The sequence below is a fragment of the Myripristis murdjan genome, chromosome 22 (genome assembly GCF_902150065.1).
Source record: "Myripristis murdjan chromosome 22, fMyrMur1.1, whole genome shotgun sequence".
Taxonomy (NCBI): Eukaryota; Metazoa; Chordata; class Actinopteri; order Holocentriformes; family Holocentridae; genus Myripristis; species Myripristis murdjan.
In genome coordinates this window covers 5,885,966-5,908,087 of record NC_044001.1, presented here as the reverse complement: position 1 = coordinate 5,908,087, position 22,122 = coordinate 5,885,966, and the positions used below count along the sequence as shown (strand labels likewise).

General features: G+C 44.4%; 2 protein-coding genes across 2 annotated transcripts in view; both read right to left on the bottom strand.

Annotated features, from left to right (window-relative positions):
• The window catches only part of atrn (attractin), a 156,547-nt gene extending 147,062 nt beyond the window's left edge, over positions 1 to 9,485 (bottom strand). The window contains exon 1 of the mRNA XM_030044786.1: positions 8,989 to 9,485. Coding sequence (XP_029900646.1) covers positions 8,989 to 9,260 — 272 coding nt within the window. The 5' untranslated portion in view covers positions 9,261 to 9,485. The remainder of the gene's footprint in view (positions 1 to 8,988) is intronic.
• Positions 9,486 to 10,651: 1,166 nt separating this feature from the next.
• The window catches only part of eif2ak3 (eukaryotic translation initiation factor 2-alpha kinase 3), a 43,503-nt gene continuing 32,032 nt past the window's right edge, over positions 10,652 to 22,122 (bottom strand). The window contains exons 11-18 of the mRNA XM_030044787.1: positions 21,732 to 21,854; positions 20,503 to 20,652; positions 18,997 to 19,555; positions 17,713 to 17,886; positions 16,495 to 16,668; positions 16,032 to 16,133; positions 15,023 to 15,085; positions 10,652 to 13,636 (exon numbers count right to left, since the gene is read on the bottom strand). Coding sequence (XP_029900647.1) covers positions 13,454 to 13,636; positions 15,023 to 15,085; positions 16,032 to 16,133; positions 16,495 to 16,668; positions 17,713 to 17,886; positions 18,997 to 19,555; positions 20,503 to 20,652; positions 21,732 to 21,854 — 1,528 coding nt within the window. The 3' untranslated portion in view covers positions 10,652 to 13,453. The remainder of the gene's footprint in view (positions 13,637 to 15,022; positions 15,086 to 16,031; positions 16,134 to 16,494; positions 16,669 to 17,712; positions 17,887 to 18,996; positions 19,556 to 20,502; positions 20,653 to 21,731; positions 21,855 to 22,122) is intronic.

Here is a 22,122-nt window from a genome sequence, read left to right as displayed (position 1 = left end):
CCTTATTGCCCCTTTAACTACATACACACCTGTTGCATTATTGCCACTGAGAAACTGGGTTAACAATACAGAAGGTCAATAGAATATGTACTCAAAGTAAGTTGCAGGCATCTTTGCCATGTTATGTAGATTTTTAAAAATCAATATTCAGGAAACAATGATGTTTTTAAACTTTGCTTTTAAATGTTGCATAATGAAACTACAAATCATTACCCACAATATATATATATATATATGTATATATATATATATTTTTTTTTACAAGGGGGCCTGTCAGCAGACCAGTGACAGAGGGTAAAGACTAACTCCTGCAGTATCACTTTCTGGTTTATGCACCTCGGTGGTTGAGCAAGCAGCAAATAGGAGCGTCACGGGGTTGAGAATGATTAAACCTCACAGCAAATTACTGTGAGGCCGGTGCCACGACATGCAGCCGCAAAGACTGTAATAGTACAGCGTGCTGCTCTGCCTCTGTTATTGCCTGATCAATTCCATCTTGATGACATGCAAAGCAGCGAAGACACGGTGAATCACACGGGGGACGCTTACACGCAGCCGGCGAATGTATCATTATCTATCTAGGTCTCAGGGTGCAATGACTCCGCCACACACCCAGTTCCAGCCTTGCTCCAAAACAGCCTCTCAGCACCGTTTCAGAGGCGAGCCAAGTGAAAGAAAAGTTGGGGAGAACACACTCCTCCATTGTTTGACTACCGGATTGAGCAAAACAAAACTCGGAAAGACACGAAATCACTGACTGCACACTCGACACTGTGATGCAAGGAGCATCTCTACTCATACACCAATGCAAAGCCAAGATTTTGATTCAAGCACAGCCTCGTCTTAACCTTGGCAAAAGCATTCTCTCATCAAGGCCTGTTTTTAATTTTCTTTTACATACGAGAATTATTTGCATTGACACCGCAAGTGTGCTGCAAAGTCTTGTTATTGAAAACTTCAGCTGTGCTACCATAGCAGCCGACGTGCAGGCCAGCAGCCTCAGCTGTGTGGGCCGGGTGGCTCAAGGTCGAAGGCCGGGGGTATTGTGAAGTTAATGACAACTTTACGGGCCAGAAATGATGTTATCTTGCAACAACGCTCCTCTGCGATTTCCTCCCCTGGTGGATGTGCTAATTCACCACACGTCACCTATAAAGTCATTAAGAAATAAACAGCCAAACACTCGGTCCAACATTTGATAAGAAACTGGAAAAAACAGACGCCCACTTTGCCAAATCTTGGCACACCTGTCCGTTTTGGAAGGGGAATCCCACTCCGTGTGGCCCGCCCCGAGGTTTCTCTCTTTGTTTTTTCCTCTTTCTTAGTGAGGCTTTAAGGCCTAGGGAAGAGGTGTGTGTGTGTGTGTGTGTGTGTGTGTGTGTGTGTGTAGGCGATGTGAAGCCCTTTGAGACTGCAACTCTGATTAAGTGCTATTGTGAAAAACTTTGGCACCGCTTAAAAGATGGATAGCACACGGTGGAAACAAAATATGGCTAAGATGTTGAAGAAACGGCAGGTTACTCGAGTTCACGCTCGGCAAAAACAACACCGCTCGCAAACGCTGGAAGCTTAATATTTTAGTGTCTGCGAATGGAAGAAACTGAAAACTCAGGTTTGGAAATCGTTTGGACATAGATTACTTCTCCACCGAGCTGAGGCTGTCAAACTGATCGCTCCGCTCCCCTCCCCTCCCTGAGTTTACCAACACCAAACCACACACACAAGGCCTTTCTTATAAACTGCTGGCTCTGTGTTTTTACTGTACGTGTCTTAAGAGTGACTCCTTTTTCACGTGGCAGGTCTCAACGGTTAGTTACCAAGCACACTAACGCTGTAATTACAGAACGCACCGTGCTAACGCAGCCCGGGTCTATGGGGAGCGTTAGCTCTCCCAGCTAGCAGACAAACAGGGCTCCCTCTGAGGGTGTCAGGCTCTGGACTTTCTCAGAAAAAAAAAAAAAAAAAAGGGAAAAGAAACACAACTCCCACTCATTTCATTAGCCAACTGCAATCTAACAAACTGCAGTATGCTCATCACTTCCTCTGTATTCATCTAGAGAACACTTGAAAGAAGGAAATCTGAAATGAAAACCAAAATGCAGCCAAATGTCCCTCTCAGACACGGAGACAAATGATCCTAATATAGTCGTATATCACTTATTATGATTAACCACTCACAGGATGTTTATTTCTTTATTTATTTATGACTACATTCACTGTGAAAGGGGACTTCACATAACGCACAACCTTTATCAGCGACCACAGAGCTGCAGCAACATGAAAGGATCTCTGGGCCGGTGTACTATGCCCTGGTAATTGACGCAAACAATACTCATATTTTAGCAGCGGAGGCCAATAAGCTCACCAGCGGCTGAGACCAAAGATCCAATACCACAGTGCAAAATACTGTTACTGTTTGGTCATGGGAACCAGGGCTTTCAGGCTTTGGAGTAACGTCTCATAACACCAGTCGCTCGCTCGCTCAGCTGAAGATGTGAGCAGGTGGGAGGGGGCGGGGGGGTCTTGAAATTCAAATGGGACTTTTTTGTTGCAAAAACAGTGCAAAGGCCAGAAAGTGAGTTCTGAGAGCCAGAAGTCCCAGCATGTAGAGTGAAGTAAACAGTGATTCACTGGTACTGATCAACAACCCTATCAAACTTGCTCAGATATATGATGGTCATTTTCTGCAGCGGGGCAGTAAAACTCTCACCAACTGCAGCCATAATGTTTTTTATTATGATGAGGCATGCAAAGAACCCTTAAAGCACAGCAGTCTGAGCTGCGAACAGGACCGGGACCAAAACAGGGAAGGATGTGCGGCCAAAACTGAAATTAACCTCCAAGTGGCGCCTCTGCTGAAAACGAGAGGAGAAGCCGGTTATCAGTGTGAATTTCAGTGATTATATCCGGTGCCTGCAAAGCGCCAACTGTCACATTAAGCAGGATGGTGCTGAAAAATGTCCCGAGATCAAGGACGAGCTGACAAGCATCTGTATTCGCCGTTATTGGACACACATCGATACGGCCGGACGCTCTGCATTTCAGCGACATCCGGCGAGCGCTTGTTCTCATGCAAACAGCGTCGCGGCGGCAGCGCCAGGCGATCTGCAAATGGCAAAGCGGTGCGGCATGAGAGCAAAGCAAACATGGTTTCTCATTCAGAGGCGACAGGAGTCCCAGCTCGGTGCCACAGACCAGCAGGGAGACGAGCACACCGAGACAGAGAGCAAATACTACGTCAGGCTGCTCGGCCGGGCACAGAGCAGACATTGATACGGAGGTCAAGCCTGACTCTCGCTGCGTGGCATGGACACTGGCGCGGTTACAAGTTCAAATCCCGCCGTCGCTCAGACGTTGGACGACAGCCAGGGCTAGGGGTTCAATTCCCATGTTTGGCAAATAAAATCTACACTAGAAACAAGCCTGCGCACCCAAGATGCTGTGAGGTGCTGCGGCTAAACGAAGCCAATTTAATCCTTTAGCCTTTCATCACAAGCGGGTCTCTGAGGAGTTTCCACAGAGCAAGCCAACCAGCTAAACAAAAAAAAAAAAAAAAAATCACAGAATGAAACAATGCAGCAAAATAAAAACACAAAGAAACAGGAAAACACGACACAAAAGAGGCCCTGCTGTCCACCCAATGCCATTTGTTACCATTGTTGAGAGCAAATGTGCAGCTTGCTCTCTTTTTTTTTTTTTCAACACGGCTGTGCCAAGAGACAGGTTAACATAAAATGGTTAGTTATTCAGCAGCAGCCATGAAGGAGACCTCTGGACCTAGCAGAGCTGGCCGTGAACCAACAAAAGGCAAAGACACGAGTCCCTCGCATTCTGTCACCGGTTCATTTTCCACATTTTTGCTCATTTTTCGCTTCACCCCGGCTTGTTTTTTTGATATTCCCTTGCACTTGGCAAAAATGCACTGGTCTTAAGTTGGGTTGCATTTGAGAGTGCGATATCCCTGCGACTACACACCCTCCAGATTCACCCAGTTTGCCCAAATTCTAGCATTGGATATGGTCACTTTTCCACCCACAGGAAGAGATGAATCAAAATTTAAGAGTGAACTCCAAACGGCAGCGGGCAGCTCTGAATGTCTTCCTCTGTGTGCAGTTTACGGCGGTCATCCTGCAGGATTTCTGGGTATTAAAGCATCAAAAGTTTCAAACAGTCCCCTCTCGCTTTCATTTGGGACCGCCGGGCTGCAAAATCCTGTGTTTGTCACAAAAAAAACCTTCCCAAACGTTAGCGATCTCCAGCTCTGGGAGAGATCGCTCTACCTCAGCTATAATCAAGCTTAAAGTCAGCTGGGGAGATGAAAACAAACACACACACACACACACACAAAAAAAAAAAAAGCAGCACTGAGGATGTTCAGTCTCTGCGGAGGGTTGCCAGGCCGGTCCCTCTGCGAGGCTGCAGTCTCTGGGGCGTCCCGGGCGTTTCCAGGAGGGCAGCCTTCAAAACCAACATGGTGGTTCAACAGAGGGCCTCAGGATCAGCGCGGGCGTTTTTTGTTAATGACTTAAAACAAAAAAGATGTGAAAAAGTCCAACCTGATTCACCTAAATGTGGGTATCTGATTTTGACAGACCCTAAACACCCGATGACGCCCGGTACGTTCCTGATGAGGAAACTAACCAGCCTCAGTCTCCAGCTAATGATTATTTTCACTGTTGATTAATCCATCACTTTGTTATTTATCGATTAATCAGTTTAAAGTGTCAAATGCTCATGGGACATTAGCCGCGCCCATGGTGATGTCTTCATATCGCTTTCTTAGTCTGACCAGCATCCAAAAACACCCAAAGTATTCAATTTATGATATTAATGGAAAAAAGCAAGAAAAACTGAGGATCTAAACACACACAATTTTGCCGATTAACCTATTTGATAATTCAAATGAATCACCTCAACACTAAAATTCCCTTTTGTCCACAGGCCTCAGTGGCTGATTATTCCCAAAATTTACTGGCGGCTGTAACTTTTTTTTTTTTTTTTTTTTTACTAGCCCAGCAGGACCTCCAAACGAGCTCTGGTGACCCGCCCGGGCGGCGGAGGAAACGGCAAGCCGGCACCGGGCGACCGTCATCCGCGCGAAAGAGAAAATGAATTCATAAATCTACATTGGCGACAGTGTAACAGCATGACCTTTCGCTTAATACCCATCAGCGATGAGCAGGAACTCAGTCGAGTCATCACTGGACACAGCGTTAAACATGAACTATGATATGAAACGATGAGAGCCCGGGTTGGGGCTGGGTGTGTGTGTGTGCGTGTGCGTCAGAGTGGGACAGGCTTCCACTGGGTGTAAGTGGCACACACAAGGCCTTTATTCAGCCACCCCCCCCCCACCCCACCCCTCACTCTGCAAAGAAACCCGGCCCATATCGCCATCCCACTAAAAAACAAACCAATCTTGGCAGCAGCTCCGTCCCACTCAAAAACAAACTGTCTTGTGTCTTTGGGAGTCTTTGTGCCAGCAAGCCAACAAAGAAGACTGTCCCCACCTCCAGCTGTCTGAGCGCACCGCTCCACCCTTTCAGCTCCGCGGCACCACAGCCACTCCTGAGACCGTCCCAGACAAAAGGGAAGAGCCGTAAAACCACAACAAAACACACCGATCTGTTCTTTTCTCTCCCCCCCCGGGTCCAGCACATGTCCCCTGGCCCTCATGGCTAGCCGTGACTCCATCTTGGCACTCCTTGGCAGAGTGCGACCCTGCAAGAGAAAGCTGCTTTTTAGCCCAGCATTCAGCCCGCCTTGTATGGTGGCATTGTCTGTATGCTAAACACGGCCTCGGACCACAGAATCGGCCCAAAAAACTACCAGGCCTTTGACCGCCAAACAAAACATCACCGCTCTGACTTCGGGCAAATTTGGGATCACAGAGTGTCGGGTTCAGCACTCCATCGGATGACAATTAGTCAGACGGGGTGGAGTAAGTCGAATATCTACAGCTGTAACAGGAATGTGTCTATAAACCGGGGCTGGGAGCTGGCACTGATTTCCTGATTCTGTTTAATTCTGATTCACAAGCTTCTGATTCATTTCAGTTTGGGATATTTTAGCTTTGGTTTGCCCCACTCTTCTTTACCATGATGGTTTTTAAATTTAAAATGCCTCACAACATCTGCTTGATGCTTTGCTGACTTTAGAGAAGGGAGTTTCTTCCTGGAGCTGGTTATCGTTCAGAAATTTGCAATAGCTACCAGTGCCGATACCGTGACTTCGACACCGGGTCTTTCAAAAGATATAGAAAAAATATAAAAATCTCATTATGCATCAGTTTTATAATGTCTCTTGGTGGGGCATAGTGGTTTTCCTCCCTTTACTAGATCATATTATTAGATCTTTAGTATCAGATCTCCATAGGCATTAAAATTTGTTGTCAAATTTCAGTGCCGAGGCATTTTTCGATACTCAGTGGTATTGCAGGTGCCATGAAATGATCTAAGTTCAGCCCGACTCCTTCCATTGTTTGTTCATTAGTTCAAAATGTGTAATTTGGTCGTCTCAGTTTCCGAAGGCTAACAGTTCAGTCAGCAGGACGGGAGACGCGCTGCCACACATCCGCTGAAAAAAGCCACAGGTTAAAAGACTCCCAGGAATTTTAATAGTCAAGATTGGACTGATTAATCGTTAAATTGATATTTTTACCAAGTCCCGCTATAAACCCTGCAGGTTAAGTCCCTGCTGTGTTACTGGTGATGTTGAGGGTGAGGCGGGGGGTCAGACAGCCACTCCTCTGCCGGACAGCCTGCACCGCAACTTCCCTGATAGCGCAGACAGATGAAAAGATTGGGTGCTATTTTCCCATTTTTCAAGAACGACAGGCTTTTAGAATACAACAAGAGCATTAAATGATGTTGTGTTACCTTCCAAAGTGGCTGGCAGGAAAGACAAACTCACCAGCTCCAGACAGAATTTACCACCGCGTGGCTGGTGACGAGTCCCACAGCGATGCAGGCTGTTTCAGCTGCTTCTGGAGTGCCTGCACTTTCTTTCCCTCTTTCTTTTTTCTTTTTTTTTTAAACCACAACTAAGACAACCCATTTCATCCAAAGAGCACTCAACCCTGCCTATGTGAAACATCAGAAGCCAAAGAGCATTCCAGCCTCCATTCTACCTTTTCAGATAAGGTCAGTAATTGGCCGTGCTAATGTGCTTCAAAGGGGCTGTAAACACTTCCCGCTTCCCCCTCTTCAACCGCGGACGATTTCTGACGCTGCACAACGCGGCCGGCCCGCCCGCTCTGCTTTATGACCTGGCTGGCAGGCCAGCCAGCACCGAGCTGAGACAGCATGAGGCAGAGTGTTGAATAAATAAAGGACGAAACGCCCTGGATCTCCTAAAAAACAGTTAGCCGAGGTCTGGCTGCAGGGTAGGGCCTGATGGACTTTTAGCGGTGCAGATGTGCTAGCTCATCACAATCTCGGAACAAGATCAGCCTGCTAAACAAACAAAAAGAGAAGGAAAGTGGAGATATTAGATTCTCACTTTGGGCTCAAAGATGACTCATTCATCAAGCGAATGTCATAAGGTGAGACCCAATCTGAGTCATGAGAAAAGTAGTTTCTGTAGTGAAAGGCTTCAGTGTTTGAAAGACAGAGTTTGTGCCTCTAGGAGGTATTTGGGCAGAGGGGGCTCTGTTGTGTAAACTGGCCAATAGAGCAATCATCATTGATTTGATCTAAATTGAGCTGCCCTGAGTGTTAAAGCACAATTTCTACACTAGAAAACTCACCGACCCGAACTGCAGTGATGTGAAATCAGAGGTTAACAGGAACAAAAAAAAGCACAACATGCAGTAAACAGTGTGAATGTTCTCCTTGATAGATGTTTTATGCCTATCACACTGCATTTGCCAGTCCACAGTATAATCTAGTGTCACTGCCCCTTGTGGTATTTAACTAAGGTGAGCGGCTACACTGAAACCTGGCCTGGACGTGGGAGGAAAGGGGGGCGGCTGAGAGCGAGTGTGTTACTGGTTTTAACAAGTGGCCACCTTCCTCCCTCCCACCTGTCAGATGTTTCAGTGAATTAAGATCTCTAGCACTTTTAAACGTCTCGACTGTAAACAGGACAAGGTGTTTTTTAATCATATTTGTGCACGGGGCTTTCCCTGAGCTTTTACATTTATCTGACAACTCCCGAGGCTCAAACAGAGTCCACTCCTCTGGGTCAGAGAGAGCACTGACATCCACCGGATCTCAGACCGTCCTGTGGATCCATGCGAAACAAAACCGTCCCACCTGCAGGGCTTGACAGAACCACGCAGCGTACCCTGCTGAGCTCTCCGGAAACCAGCACCTCTGTAGCTCCTCGGCGGAGAGGGCACAGCCGGCGCGTCCTTCACAGAAACCACCAACCACCAAGAGTCACCATGTGTCCTCCTGATGCAGCCCGATTTGCTGCAGGAAGCACAGCCTAACACCTGATCAGGCCACAATGAGGGCACCAAAAGTGAAAAAAAAAAAAAAAAAAAAGTAGATAGAAGAGCCATGCATGGAGGGGTTTGAGTGACACCCCGGCCCAAACAGTGGCATCACCCAGTTTGAACAAGTCACTTCAAATCAACAATGATATCATTATGTGTGAGGCTGGAATGATGCAACTTCCAAGGAAAAAGGTGGTTTCAGTAGCTGGATTACTGGACAGCGTGGGGACAAAGGCCCGATCTTGATTAAATCCAACAGCAGGCATCACCCACAGCCACATCCACGCAGTGCAAGCAGGATATCCCATATTATTAAAACATGCCCGCATTTGGGTGGAGGCAAACATGCGTTAAATTCACAATTATGCCAGTAGTAGTAGTAGTAGTATCTGCCTCAGGTTGTGCGCTGCGCTCCGCATCTCTGGACTGACAATCTGCACTCTGAATGAGCGACGATGCTGGCACAGCGGAGGCAGACGGCCACTGGACACCAACCAAATCTCATTGATAAAAGCAGCTTTATTCTGCTCCGTGTGTGTTTACCGTACCTGAATCGCCCTCCGCAGTGCTGGCATTGGTCCCCAACCCAGCCGGGGAAGCACACACAGCTGCCAGTAGCGGTGTTGCATTGCCCGTTCATGCAGGGTTTGTCGCATTCCTTCGCCTCGGTGAAGCCGGGCAGCCCGGACAGCAGCCCGATGACCGACAGCAGCAGCGCCGTTTTCAGCATCGAGCCGCGGGGGCTGAGCTCCGTGAGACCGCGGCTCAGGCTCCGGCTCCGGCCAAGGACCGAGCAGGCCCGCCGTGTCGCCCCGTCCATTCTCGCACAAAAGATGGCTGCTTACGGCAGTCGCTCCGCTGCTTTGGGAGAGCGACCCGACGCGGTAACCGCCGGTGTAGTCCCGCCGCTGGTCGGAAGGAAAACGTCTTATCTCTGGCAAATAGCGTCTGCTCTCTTTGTTGTGACACGGCTTAGTCATATACTTGGTTTACATCTTTCCGGTGGTTAGCTGTGGTTCCCACCGCCGCACCGAGCCGCATATTGACATCCGGAAGTGACATCGGGCCAGCGGAATTGCGCAGCGACGGTTGGACGAGGCGCGGAGGGCTTAAAAATTACTACGGCGCTTGAACGTCTCGGCGACCGTTAATGCTGTTTATGAATGTTCTACTCATATTTAACCACTAAGAATTACTCTTATCTTTACTGAATTTTCCATGGAAAAATCACATAATTTCAAACGGGAAAATCGAATAACCCCTTTATTTCCTTTTTTTTTTTTTTTTTTTTTTTTTTTTTTTTAGAGGGGCTTCAAGAAATTGAATATTATGCCAACATACTGATAAAACATGAAAACAGATAAAACAGAAAACGTAACAACTGTGAAGATATTTAAAAAAAAAAAAAAAAAAAAAAAAAATTGTAGATATTTTAAAAATATATTTATACATTACTTATGTTTTATCTTTGCACATTTAAAGAGAAAGCGTGAAAATAATGAAATTTACCTGTGATTTTCTAATGTAATCGAATATTTATGCATTCTTAAAGTGCGCCAGTGCTACTCAAAAGTAAGTTTATGAACATCTCGCATAATTTCATGGTATTTTTATTCCCTACACCAGGACGGAAACAGTTATATTTTATTTTCATATTGATGTAAAGCTCATCTCTGGGTCTCAGTAATGGATTTTTCATTGTACGTCTTAATATTCCTATATGAACCTGTGCTGACCTCGTAATGAGCTGAGATGTCTGAATGGCATCACTCTGAGGTTTGTATGGGATTGCTGTATTTCCTTTTAATTAGAGTTACCATTAAAAATGCAGTGCTTCGTTTGTCCCTTGACCCATCATAATTGTTATCTTATTTTTACAACAGGGGGTGTACTGGTGTTTACTGACTCTGTGCAGGGAATTAGTGAATAAACTCTTCAATTTAGCCTGAATTGTGGTATTTTTCCAGGTGAAAAAGGTGATTTTCTGATTGTTCAAACTTTTTTTCCCCCCCATTAGTAGTGAAGGTCATAAATTACCCATTTTTTCATGTCTCACTTCATCCCTGGTTGTGCTTGATTGAGGTCGTCCAGAGTCAACAGAATGAATGCATGACCGTGTGAAACCCACAAATTCTGCAGATTCTTCAATATGAAAATTGTCCCCGCCGCCCAACATCCACCCACAGACTGCACACCAAGCACACACAACTGTACAAATGTTATAGAACAGTTTATTAAATTTAGACTTGTAAGAAGTCATCATATTCCAACGCACTCCATGGCATGAAGTGCATTCATAATATTACCAACCCAAAAAGGATTGATCACAAATGAACATAAATAAAACAAATAAACATATTTACAATTTCAACGTGGACAGAGAACGGGGGTTTGTGCACGAGAACACACGCAACTACACGTTAAGGGAGAGGCGTCAGAGGTCAGGAGTCTGCACTGTCAACTGAACTACTCCCGGGGAGCTTCTCCACAACAGGGGCGGGAGGAGGACAAACAATTAAATGATGCATGAACAAAAGCATAATCACTTTTCTTGGTCTGAGTGAAACGGAGGAATATTTCTAGAGTGTTAAATCCAGGAAACACACTATTTTCCATAACGCTGTGTTCAGTCTTAATAACTAATCCAGTTAATTACTGAGGTTATGTGAGTGAAGATTGGCCTGCTTTCCCACTCCAAATCGCTCATAAGAAAGTCATCATACTACAGTTAAGCCAATAATTGCTTTCCATAAAATATATGGAAAAGACAAAACTGTACAGATCAGTATCAAAATTTTATCAATCCCCTTTAGGAAAAATTATTACACTGGAAATCTCAGTCAATTAAAAAAAAAGTATCATCTGCAAAAGTGTAAAGCAAGGACTGAAGTTGCTTTCTGTCCTTTACAAAATACCAGAATTTGTTCTAATTTTGTGTCGTCAATCATTCTGTAAGGGCTGTCAATTTGAATCATTTTGGAACAAAACTCTTCAGCTTCCATCGTTATCATAGTGGGAGTGCAGTCTGTTTTAAACTCAGAAGAGAGGGCTGATCATTTCACAACATGAATGACTCATCTACAGTGGGATGAGTGGATGAACAGATGAACGTTGGGTTGACTTCCTGTGTGAGACACAGTCGAGACCTTACAGTAATCAAAAAACCCTGCAGAATAATCCAAAACTGCTCTTATCGAAAAAAGGATCCTTAGAAAAAAGTACAATCATTGTAAGCACATTACAATTAGCAGTGTTTGTGAGAAGAGTGTGTGTGTGTGTGTGTGTGTGTAGATACAGACAGGTCATGTGACTCTCCCAGAACCCCGTCTGTACATCCAGGGGATAAAACGACGCTTGTGTGGATCACATGACCAACATGTACACCAGTCAGGTCCAGGTCCCTCTACCCAAACAGAGGGGACAAAACAGCAACACCTCCTCAAGTAAATGCCACTTTTCTTTCATAATGCGAGAGGTGCAGACCTGGCTTCAACAGTATTTGCATATGATTCTTTGTGCTTGTCGTGCTTCACTCGGAGCAGCGGCTGGGTGGGGTTTCATCACATCAGGACAGTTCAGAGAGAGTCCGGTAAAAAAAAAATCTGTCAGTTTCAGAAAAGCTCACTAAACTGACTTTAAAATGTCACTCTTCGCGTCCTCTGGGACAAAACCCGACCCAGTTCACCCCACGCATGTTAAAACAAACACTGAGAATAATCTGCAACAACTCTGGTCTCTGATGTGAACATTCAGCTATCAATAATTTGCAGCTATCGTCTCCTCCTTGTTCCCTCCCCCACAGTATATCACACTATCATACAGCAGCCTCATGACAAAGCCATTTACAAAGCAATGGCGCCTTATATTATGTACAGGATTGATCAAAGTTTGAATTAACAAATAAAAAGATATAAGAAAGTTTGTTTTTTTTCCTCCTTCATTTATGTACAGAAAGCGAAGGGGAGGTGTGGGAAAATTATTGAGCACCTCAGTCAGAGTCTCTGTGTGTGTTTACACAGAAAAACTGCATCCAAGCACTGATTGTTAAGTGACTCACACTCACCCCCTTCAGTTTCCTATCAGATACATGCAGAAAAGACAAGAGCCAGCGGCTCGGCATTCATTCACAGGGAGACCAGGGTCCCCGATCTAAAGGCAAATCATATCTGATGAGCTGTATTCATAAACCTTGCTCTAGGCAATACATCACCCTCTCTTTCTTATTTAAAAAAACACATAGGAAAAAAGACGGTCTTTTTGGTCTCCCAAATCAGGCATATTGGGTGCAGAACACCGTTTAGTGCTGGTACCAGAGAGTACGAGTCACTAGTCGATAGGATGGTCAAGCGTCAAAGGCCCCTTTGGAGTGTCCTCTTGGTTTTGATACCTGAGGTGTAGCGTGGGTGAGCAAACACTGGCTGAATGACAGGAGCAAGCAGCGTTTTGTAACCAGACCTGGATCAAATCATATTTCAAACAATTCACAGCATTTTCAGGTGGGCGGATTTGCCATATCGGAGCGAGGAGAAAGTTAAGACAATCACAGGCAAGCGTTTGGTAGTGACTTCAGTGAATGGCAGCTTTTTTTTTTCTGCACAGTGAACTGACCTGATGCGGCAAACACCCGCCCATCTAGAACCGATTCAAACTCGTGCTGAGAATTATTGGCAGGTAACGTTTGAGCCAAGTCTGGTTGTGAGCATTAGGGAACGGCTGTCGCTTTCAAAATGTTTCTTCCACTTGCAAGTGTGTCTAAACTGGGACATTTGGGCAGCATACTGGTGTGTGAAAATGTAAGAGAATGTGCGTTTGCCAAGAGACAGAAATGTGCAGGGATTTGTCTCGCTGCATCGACACAGATTCCTGCACATTTATTCTACTTGGAGTTTAAAGTGATTCAGATTGAGGCAGTAAGTGACGGCAGGGGGCTGAGTGGCTTCTCTCAGACAGTAGACCAGGCGGGGACGACGGGACGGGGGGGAGGACGGGGACAGGTATTGCGTCACTGGGTCTTCAGGTGGCTGAGGTCTGGCGGGACGGGCGGTTCATGGACGAGGCGCTGTAGGTGCGGGAGCGCTGCCTCAGGGCCAGGCGGCAAGGCAGCTCCAGCTCCTGGAAGAGGGGGGTCTCTGTGATCTCCGCCGCCTCGGGACGCTCGCTGGGGCACCGAGACAGCATGCTGCGCACCATGCCCAGCTGCACACACACACACACACACACACACACACACACACACACACACACACACACACACACACACACACACACACGAGAGGAGAGAGGGAAATAGACAGGGATGATGTTTCTTCCTCTCAGAAGAGTGCCATGCAATATTAATGCCACTGTTAACATTATGGATGCACCCATTAATCGGCCAGTTACCAGAAGTGGATTTTTTTTTTTTTTTTTTCCAAAAATTATTTGACTGCACCAGTTTTCCCCCCTTTTTTTACCAAAATTTTCCAAACAGGGCCTTTATCAGGTTCAAAAAAGAAAAAAAATGTTACACTTATTTGTGAGGACTATATATTTGTTCACTGTGCATACAAATATTGGAAATTTGGAAAAGGTCGATGTTTTGTTTCAGTGTGACAAATCTTTAAGCACTAGAATGTCAGATATTTGTTGGAATAATCAGGAATCATGATCGACAAAAATAAATAAATTAATAAATATCAGAAAATAAAAATAATGCAAGCTGTGCATCACTAGTTAGTCAGCTATTATTTTTACTTAGTGCTTCAATAAATTAGCATAACCAGTGCACACACACACACACACACACACACACACACACACACACACCATAAACTGGAATATAACACGTGCAGCCACATACACACACACACACTCACTGTAAAACACTCACACTTAAACTTATATCTTAAAATAGAACAACAAGCTGGCAGGTGCATGCGAGCACACACACACACAGACACACACACACACACACAGCTAGTGAAGTGGGCTACTGGGATAAAAGGACGAGGGTATTTACCGGGGTGGAGAATCACAGATTATGTTATGGGATTATGTTAATCTGATTACTAAAAAAAAACTTGTAAACAAAGAACTGAGACTGGCTGATATGAAACTGTCAAAACTGTGAACCAGAAACGTTACTAAAGTAGGCAAACACAAAAATCATTTTGACTGATGAAGGATTATTTGATTTAGATGGGATTACGGACAGAAATTTTGCATACAAACCTCATAATAAATTAATTTAAGGATGATTTGTTAATAAACCTATTCAACTGACAGCGATTAAACTGTAGAAAACTACATAACTTGGTATTCCACTGATGCTGCCTACAAGGTAGTCCACACGTAACTCGGTGGGATCAGATTAGCTCAGAGTTTGAGTCAGCCGGTGGATTATGCCCCACACTACAAGTGTAAACAGGTAACTGTTAATCTGTGACAGAGAACAGACAACAGGTAAGTAGTCCCAGCTGTGCATGGGTCCCGTTCTGTTCCTGTCCTGTCAGCGGCTCTCAGTGGAAACAGCTGATTAAACTCATTTCGGCGGGGAGGCAGTTCCCCCTCACGTCCACTAGGTGGCGGCAGAGGGCCACTCACCTCCTGAGCGTTGTTCCTGGAGAAAACCTCGGGGAACTGCAGCGCTCTCACCTCCGTCAGCGTCTGGAAGAGAGGATGTAAACACCTTTCAGTGGAACAGCGCTAATAATTAATCAGGCCTTTTGTTACGGAGACAAAAGATTTCCTGCCTAATCGCTGCCTGATAAAAACAGCGGCTGTGTGGCTGTGATTTTATCAGCGTTAGTCACTAATTGATAAAAAACTGCCATTTAAAGTGACAATACAGACTGTTGGGGCAGCTTACCCAGTAGAATTAAAAAGCACTTTGCACAAAACAAATGATCACAGAGATAATAGACAAGACAGAAAAGCAGCCTCAGTTAAAAAAAAAAAAAAAAAAAAAAGCCCCTCCCTGGTCAGCAGCTTATACAAAATCCATCATTTAGATTTCTTCCTGCAGCCAAAAGATGAGATCATATCACTTTTTCTTTAATCTAACATTAGTTAATGGCTCAGTAAGTCTTTATTAGCTCTTCCAAAGTCTCCATTAAAACAAGAGGTGACCTGTTCTTTCCCCATCAGGGCTCCCAGACTTTGCATCTTTTAAATTATGTCTCAGAATCCACTCTAATAAACATGTTTTTATGTAATGATGTTTCATTAATCATCCTTGACCTCTCTTCATAAGCCTCTGCTTTCATCTTCCTTGCTTTGTTTACACTGCCTTTCACGTTTACTAATGATGTCATGTTTTCTTGTTTTTAATTTGCTGTTCTGAAAACCGCTTTCACGCTTTTGAGTGTGTTGCACTAAATGACTGCTATTATAATATGATAAACAGCTGGATAAAAACAGAAACATGGCCTAAAATAACTATAATAATAATAATAATAATGATGTTTTGACTGTTTCCAAAGGCGAGTAGCAAGGTAATTTATATAGAACAAAGTCACCTGTGGGAATCAAATGAAAGGAAGAGAAACAAATGAGGTAAAACTAAAACCTGGGAGCACGTTTTAGTCGTGTGTCTGTGTTTTGGCGGACTCACCCTCACTCTCTCCATCTGAGTCCTGAAGGGACAGAGCAGCTCGAACAGGATCAGACCCAGAGAGTAGATGTCCACTTTGTGCGAGTACGAGTTCCCGGACAGCTGCCGCGACAAATAATGCAAACAACGGAGTGAGAAATAACAATTCGCAACTGAAAAAGGGAGGAAATGAAATTTACCTGCCACCTGCCAAGCAGCTAGTAGACTTAAACTCACTGCTGATCAATACAATTCATTTTGATGCATTTTAAATACTCATATCACCTTGTTCTTGACAACAAAATTATCTGAGAATAATAATAACCAGGTTGACAACAGATCTGACTACAGGATAGGTCACTAACTATATTTTGTAGTTTGCATTAAAAATAAAACGGTAAGGACTGGAACAAACTGCAATGCCGATGTGAACCAAATGAAAACCGGGTTCTGTGTTTTCTGTGTCAGTATGAAGCTCTCTCACCTGCTCGGGGCTCATGTAGAGCTTGGTGCCGACCTGGCCGGTGTGCCGGGTCAGAGCCGGGACGGGCGTCAGGGCGCTGGGCTCGTCCTCGTCCTCCTCCTGGTCCATGGCCGTCACCAGGCCGAAGTCTCCCACCTTCACCACGTCGTCCATGGTGAAGAAGATGTTGGAGGGCTGGGGGACAGATGACGACAGGTTAGGTAACATCCACCGGCAGAGCAGAGGCGTTACTTATTCATGACACTGTTGACATTAGCACCAATTAAGAACTTGGCAACTTTGCTCTTTTGCAGCAAGAGATAACCATTTCAAAGGTTAATGTTGCCTTGGTAATCTGCAGACTCCTCAAGACTTAAATTTCAGAGGCTGGCAGGCATAGTTATTAAAAAAAAAAAAAAAAAAAAAAAAGCATTTAATGAATACAATAGCAAACTTTATTTACATAGCACTTTTCTTAACAATGTAAAAACCAGACAGAGAAGATAAAATGAGAGTAAGGCCAAAGGACACGAGCATAGAGGAAACAAAGACAATTAAACGAATAGGATCAAATAAATAGGGACAAAATGAATAATGATTCATATCATATCATGATAGGGGAAGTAAAAAAAAAAAAAGAATACCATCAGACAAATTGGAATAAAAACAGTATAAATTGGAAAAAAAAAACACACATAAAATATTTCCAAAAGAGAAAAGGTTTAAAAGAAACTAGTGAACACTTGCAAGTCTTATTCCTCGATAGCTCACTCTCTGCTGTTATTGTCTCAATCTCTACTGGTTTTTTTTGTTTTTTTTTTCATTTGTTGTTGTGTTACTTAGAATTTTGCAGCAGGCAAAAATGGCAAACCTACAGTGATTTAATTAATGAAGAGCTGATTTTCAGTTTAACTGTAGACCCAACAGGAGAGTTCGTCCGGTAAGACCGGTTTGATTGTGCATAAAAATCTTCCGGGTCATGATGATTAAGACAGACAACATGATCAGTGATCCTGAATCAGCTTTCCTAACCGAGGCTGCGGTCAAAAGTGCAAAATTGGGATGGTGTTTGGCATTAATATCAAAAATGACAGTTTCTTTCCCTCTGTCAATATGAAATGCATGAATCACTGCAGATGTGCCAACAACAAAGAGCAACAAGTTTACAGAGGAGAGCAGGTATGTATCTGTGTGTGTGTGTGTGTGTGTGTGTGTGTGTGTGTGTGTGTGTGCGCGCACCTTGAGGTCCCGGTGCATGAGTCCCTTGCTGTGCAGGAAGTCGACAGCCTCGGCGATCTGGAGGAAGATGTCCAGACACTGGCTGTGCTCCCTCTGCTCGGGGAGGCAGCGCTGGCCCATCCAGTCCTTCAGGTTCTCCTTCCGACAGAGCTGCATCTGGATGTACAGGTACACCTGGAGACGGGGGGAAAAATATGATAAACTTAATATTATTGTCAACAGACCAGACATAAGCTCAAGTTTTCCTACTCAGTACTACATAAATACAGATAATTTGGATTTTAGTGTTGTTGTTGTTGTTGTTTTTTTTAATCCTAAATCATTTTACACCTCAGGTTGAGAACCACTGCTGTAAAGAATCAACTTTGTAACTAGAGGTATTTTTTCCTAATATTTACTTTCACGTCAATGCTCTTTTTGAAACAGCAGGTGTCACTGTTTTCCCCAAGTGGTAGCTGTCTCATGGCCCACTGCAACTTCTTCAGCATATGTTTTCATTGTTTTCTTTATTTTTACTGAACTGAACAGCAACAAACAGCAGTAATGAGTTGTCTTATGTTTCTCAACTTTTAAAAAAAAAAGACATAACAGCATTACACTGGATCTCTGGCAAGGCTTTTTCAAGTTGCTGATCCATAATGTCTACATGATGGATTCAACATGAAAAGAGAGCAAAGGAAAAAACTGCCAAAGTGATTACACATCAAAACAAACACACTTAACGTTCACACTTTCGACTATAAATGATAATACAATCAAAATGAAGTATGGGACATCTAAAAAGCTATATTTAAACTATATGATGTATATCTAGGCTAAAAACAATCAGTAATACTGTAGCTACAGTGGTAACAAGTCAGTCATTATCACAAAATAACCCGCAAGAAAATGAATCAACACTCTCATTCCTATTAATTACACAAATACTTAGCAAAGGCATTTGTGATTTGACACAAAATATTCTTAAATGATTTTATTACAAACTAAAGGAATTTACAAGCGTCTGCCCAAAAAAAAAAAAAAAAAAAAAAAAAAAAAAAACGTCCAGCAGGCCTGTCTGTAGCAGCCCGTGAGTGGCATGTTCTTGGCAAAGGTGTCGTGTGTTAATGTGATTTACACATCAATAACATCAAGTGGACTTGACAGCAGATTGATGTGATTGGTCTGTTATTCAGAAATAACAGACTTCAGCTTACCTGTGCTGGCCAATCAGAGCTGAGCATTTGGGGGGAAAAAAAAGGAGAAGTAGTAATAATGTTTAAATTGAATGACTGGCTGACTGACCTTGGGTGAAGGCTGCGGCCGCTGAGCTGGAGGAGTGGGATGGAGAGTCAGGGTGAGGGAGGTGGGCCGGGGGGGAGTGGAGGAGCAGGGTGGGACATTTTCCGGCCCTCTGGTGTGCGAGGAGGAGGAAGTGGCCTTCTCCGTCGACGAGCTGGCACCGACCGCACCGGACACCGAGTCTGTGTCTGCGTCGGCGTCGCGGTCGCAGCCCGAGTCCTCGAACACGATGTCGAAGGAGGAGGAGGTGCAGTCGCTGGGGCCGCGAGGGGGGCACAGCTCGAAGGAGTGGGGGGTGTCGGACGCCTCGGGGTCGGCCTGGCTGTCCCGCTCCGACATCAGGCTGTCGTGGCCGAGCAGAGGGTGGAAGGACAGCACCGCGTCGCCCGCGCCGAAGTCCGCGGCCCCACTGGAGACGCCGCTGAGCAGCACCCGCTCGTCCACCGACGCCTCCAGGCCGTCGCCTCCAGGCCCGGAGACGGGAGACACGGAGCTGGACACTGGCACTTTGACTGACAGCACCTCCATCGGGTCGGGGAAACTCAAAGGCCAGTCGGTGGTGCTGACAGAGAGAAAAGAGCACTATTGCTGCCAATCTCACCTGGACAACCAAACACTTGTACTATGATTAATAATAACTAACTCCAAACAACTGGAGACATTCAATTGTTTAAAAGTCACTAAATAAATAAAAGACAGGAGGCTGAAAAAGGTTGAATTCACGCTGCAATCCCTAAATTCCCATCACGTCCCTGAAGTTTACTTTCTTTGCTCTGACCCACGAGAGAAAAGTTTGCTTGGTTGTATTCTGCGGTTTGTTCAGGTTCACACTGACCAAATACAAGCGGGCCAGGGCTTGCAAACACAAGTCACATGACTGACAAGCAGCTTGTTTACCGGGCAGAGTTCTGGTGACCTGTCAACCTGTCATGATGGAGATTTTAATGGCAAGAGGGAGTCAAAATAAATCCGATTCCAGTTGCAGTAAGTTTAGCTCAGCATGATGGACTTGTTTCTCACTGTTTCCTGTAGCTGGTTTGGATTACGCTCTTACTCCTAATGAAACACACTGCAATTCACTTGGAGAGGAGCAGGACCCAAATTTTCAGGTGATTAAAAAAAAAAAGAATTAATCAAACACCCATTATTTAGTGCTATCCAACTTAGAATGTCATTGTTCTCATCTGTCCAAATGAGCTAAACTAAAAAGGGTAGACACGCCGCGGATAAAATAAACTGCTCCAAATACACTTGGTGTTGGCTTATTAAAATTTAATCACTGACATTTCAACATCGCTTTTAGGGTGAGAAGAGAGCTCTGTGTTTAAAAGTGTGTGGTCAAATAAATGTCACAACCTGGAGTGTGCAGCTATTTCCGCTCAGTGTGTGGAGACAATTTCTCAGCCTAGGTGGCTCCACTGGACGAATGCCCCCTAAAGCGGCCCGTGGTAGTGCCATGCTCTGCCTGCTGAGCTGCACGGGATTACAAGTTTAAGAGCGCTGGCTTACCTGGCATCTTTGAGCCACCTCTGGTCCATCTCCTCCTGCCAGCCCTCAGGGGGGCTCTCCTGCCAGGCGTTGAAGTAGCGGATAATCCCCGGGTGCTCCAGCTTGGCCAGGGCCTTCACTTCCCGCATCACCTTCTCACGGGCCAGCTCCCTGCAGATGGAGAGGAAGAAAATGAGGCTTCAGGCTTCAATTTATGTTCAGTTCAATCATTTCTAGACTGGCACTAACACACTCTGCAATTTGATCTGTGCATTTTCTTAGTATAATTCAGATTTGATGGTCTGGACATTCAACTCCAATTAATTTCTAATGAAATACCACTTTTTTTCAATTTCCTGCTTTTATGTGTCCCTCTTAACACCCCTGATTCATTATTTATTGATTATAAGTATAACCTTCCTATGGCAAACGTTTTCCGTGTTAAAATTCCCAAGAAGTTCCAGTGCCCCAGTTGACCGTGATGAAAGTGAGATGAAACCTGCCTTGACAGGCCAAGGGCTCAACAAGAGCTTCCACACAAATACAAGACATGAGAATGAATAATGATGAGGATGAATGACTAGTCACTTATCCACTGGGTGATGTTCTAGTAAATAATGGGAATGAACTGAAATTTGATGCAGAGTTGCCAGAGCTGAACACAAAATAGTCATGGCTCGTCGATATAAATAAGATTAACAATTTATATTTTTAGGGGGGATTTTTTTTTTTTTTTGTGCTTTGTTTTTAGACTTTTCTGTCAACTGTTGATTAACCGCTAGACTAACTGTAAAATTAATGGGGCTGCTAAACAAATGATTATTTTCACTGTTGATTAACTCTTTTTCCAATTAATCCATTAATCATTTTGTATAAAAAGTGTCAAAAGTAACGAGAAATGCTCATGGGATGTTAGCAGAGCTCAGAGTGATGCCTTCAAATGTCTTCCTTAGCCTGACTAGCGGCCAAAAAAATCATAATAATGTAAAGGAAGAGAAGTCAGACCATCTTAACATCTTAGTGATCTCTTAGTGAAGCTGGAATCATTATGTGTTTGGGATTATTACTTAAATGACACAATTACTGATTATCAAAAGTATTAAGTAATTATCTAATTGTCTCTGCACTACAAAGTTGAAAAAAATAAAATAATTTCCCCATCCCTCGCGGTCACATAAAAGAAAAAAAAGCACTACAAAAGAGTTCGTAGCCTGCAGCAAATCTGTGGTGTGACTGGTGAGAGGCTGTACCTGTTGGGCAGGCGAATTCTCTTGATGGCATAGTTGCAGTCGTCCACTTTGTTGCGGGCTTCAAACACAACGCCGAACCCCCCGCGGCCCAGGCACTGCACCGGCTCAAAGTCAGTCAGGTACCTGGGAGAGAGACACATTTATAGTCTTCATCAAAAGAAGGAGCACGGTCCACTCTGCTCTCAGTGAGCCGAGGGGGGAGCTCGCTGTGAGAAGTATGTTATCACCTGCACCCTTTCAAAATTTCTAAGACTAAGAAGCCTTATAAGTCAAGGTGGAAAGATTAAGGAGGTTTCTCGAGATAGGAATTAATGCCAGCTGCCAGACAAATGTTTAAGTTTGGCTGTGGCAGTTAACAAAAAAAAAAAATCAGCCAGAGGTTCACCTTCAT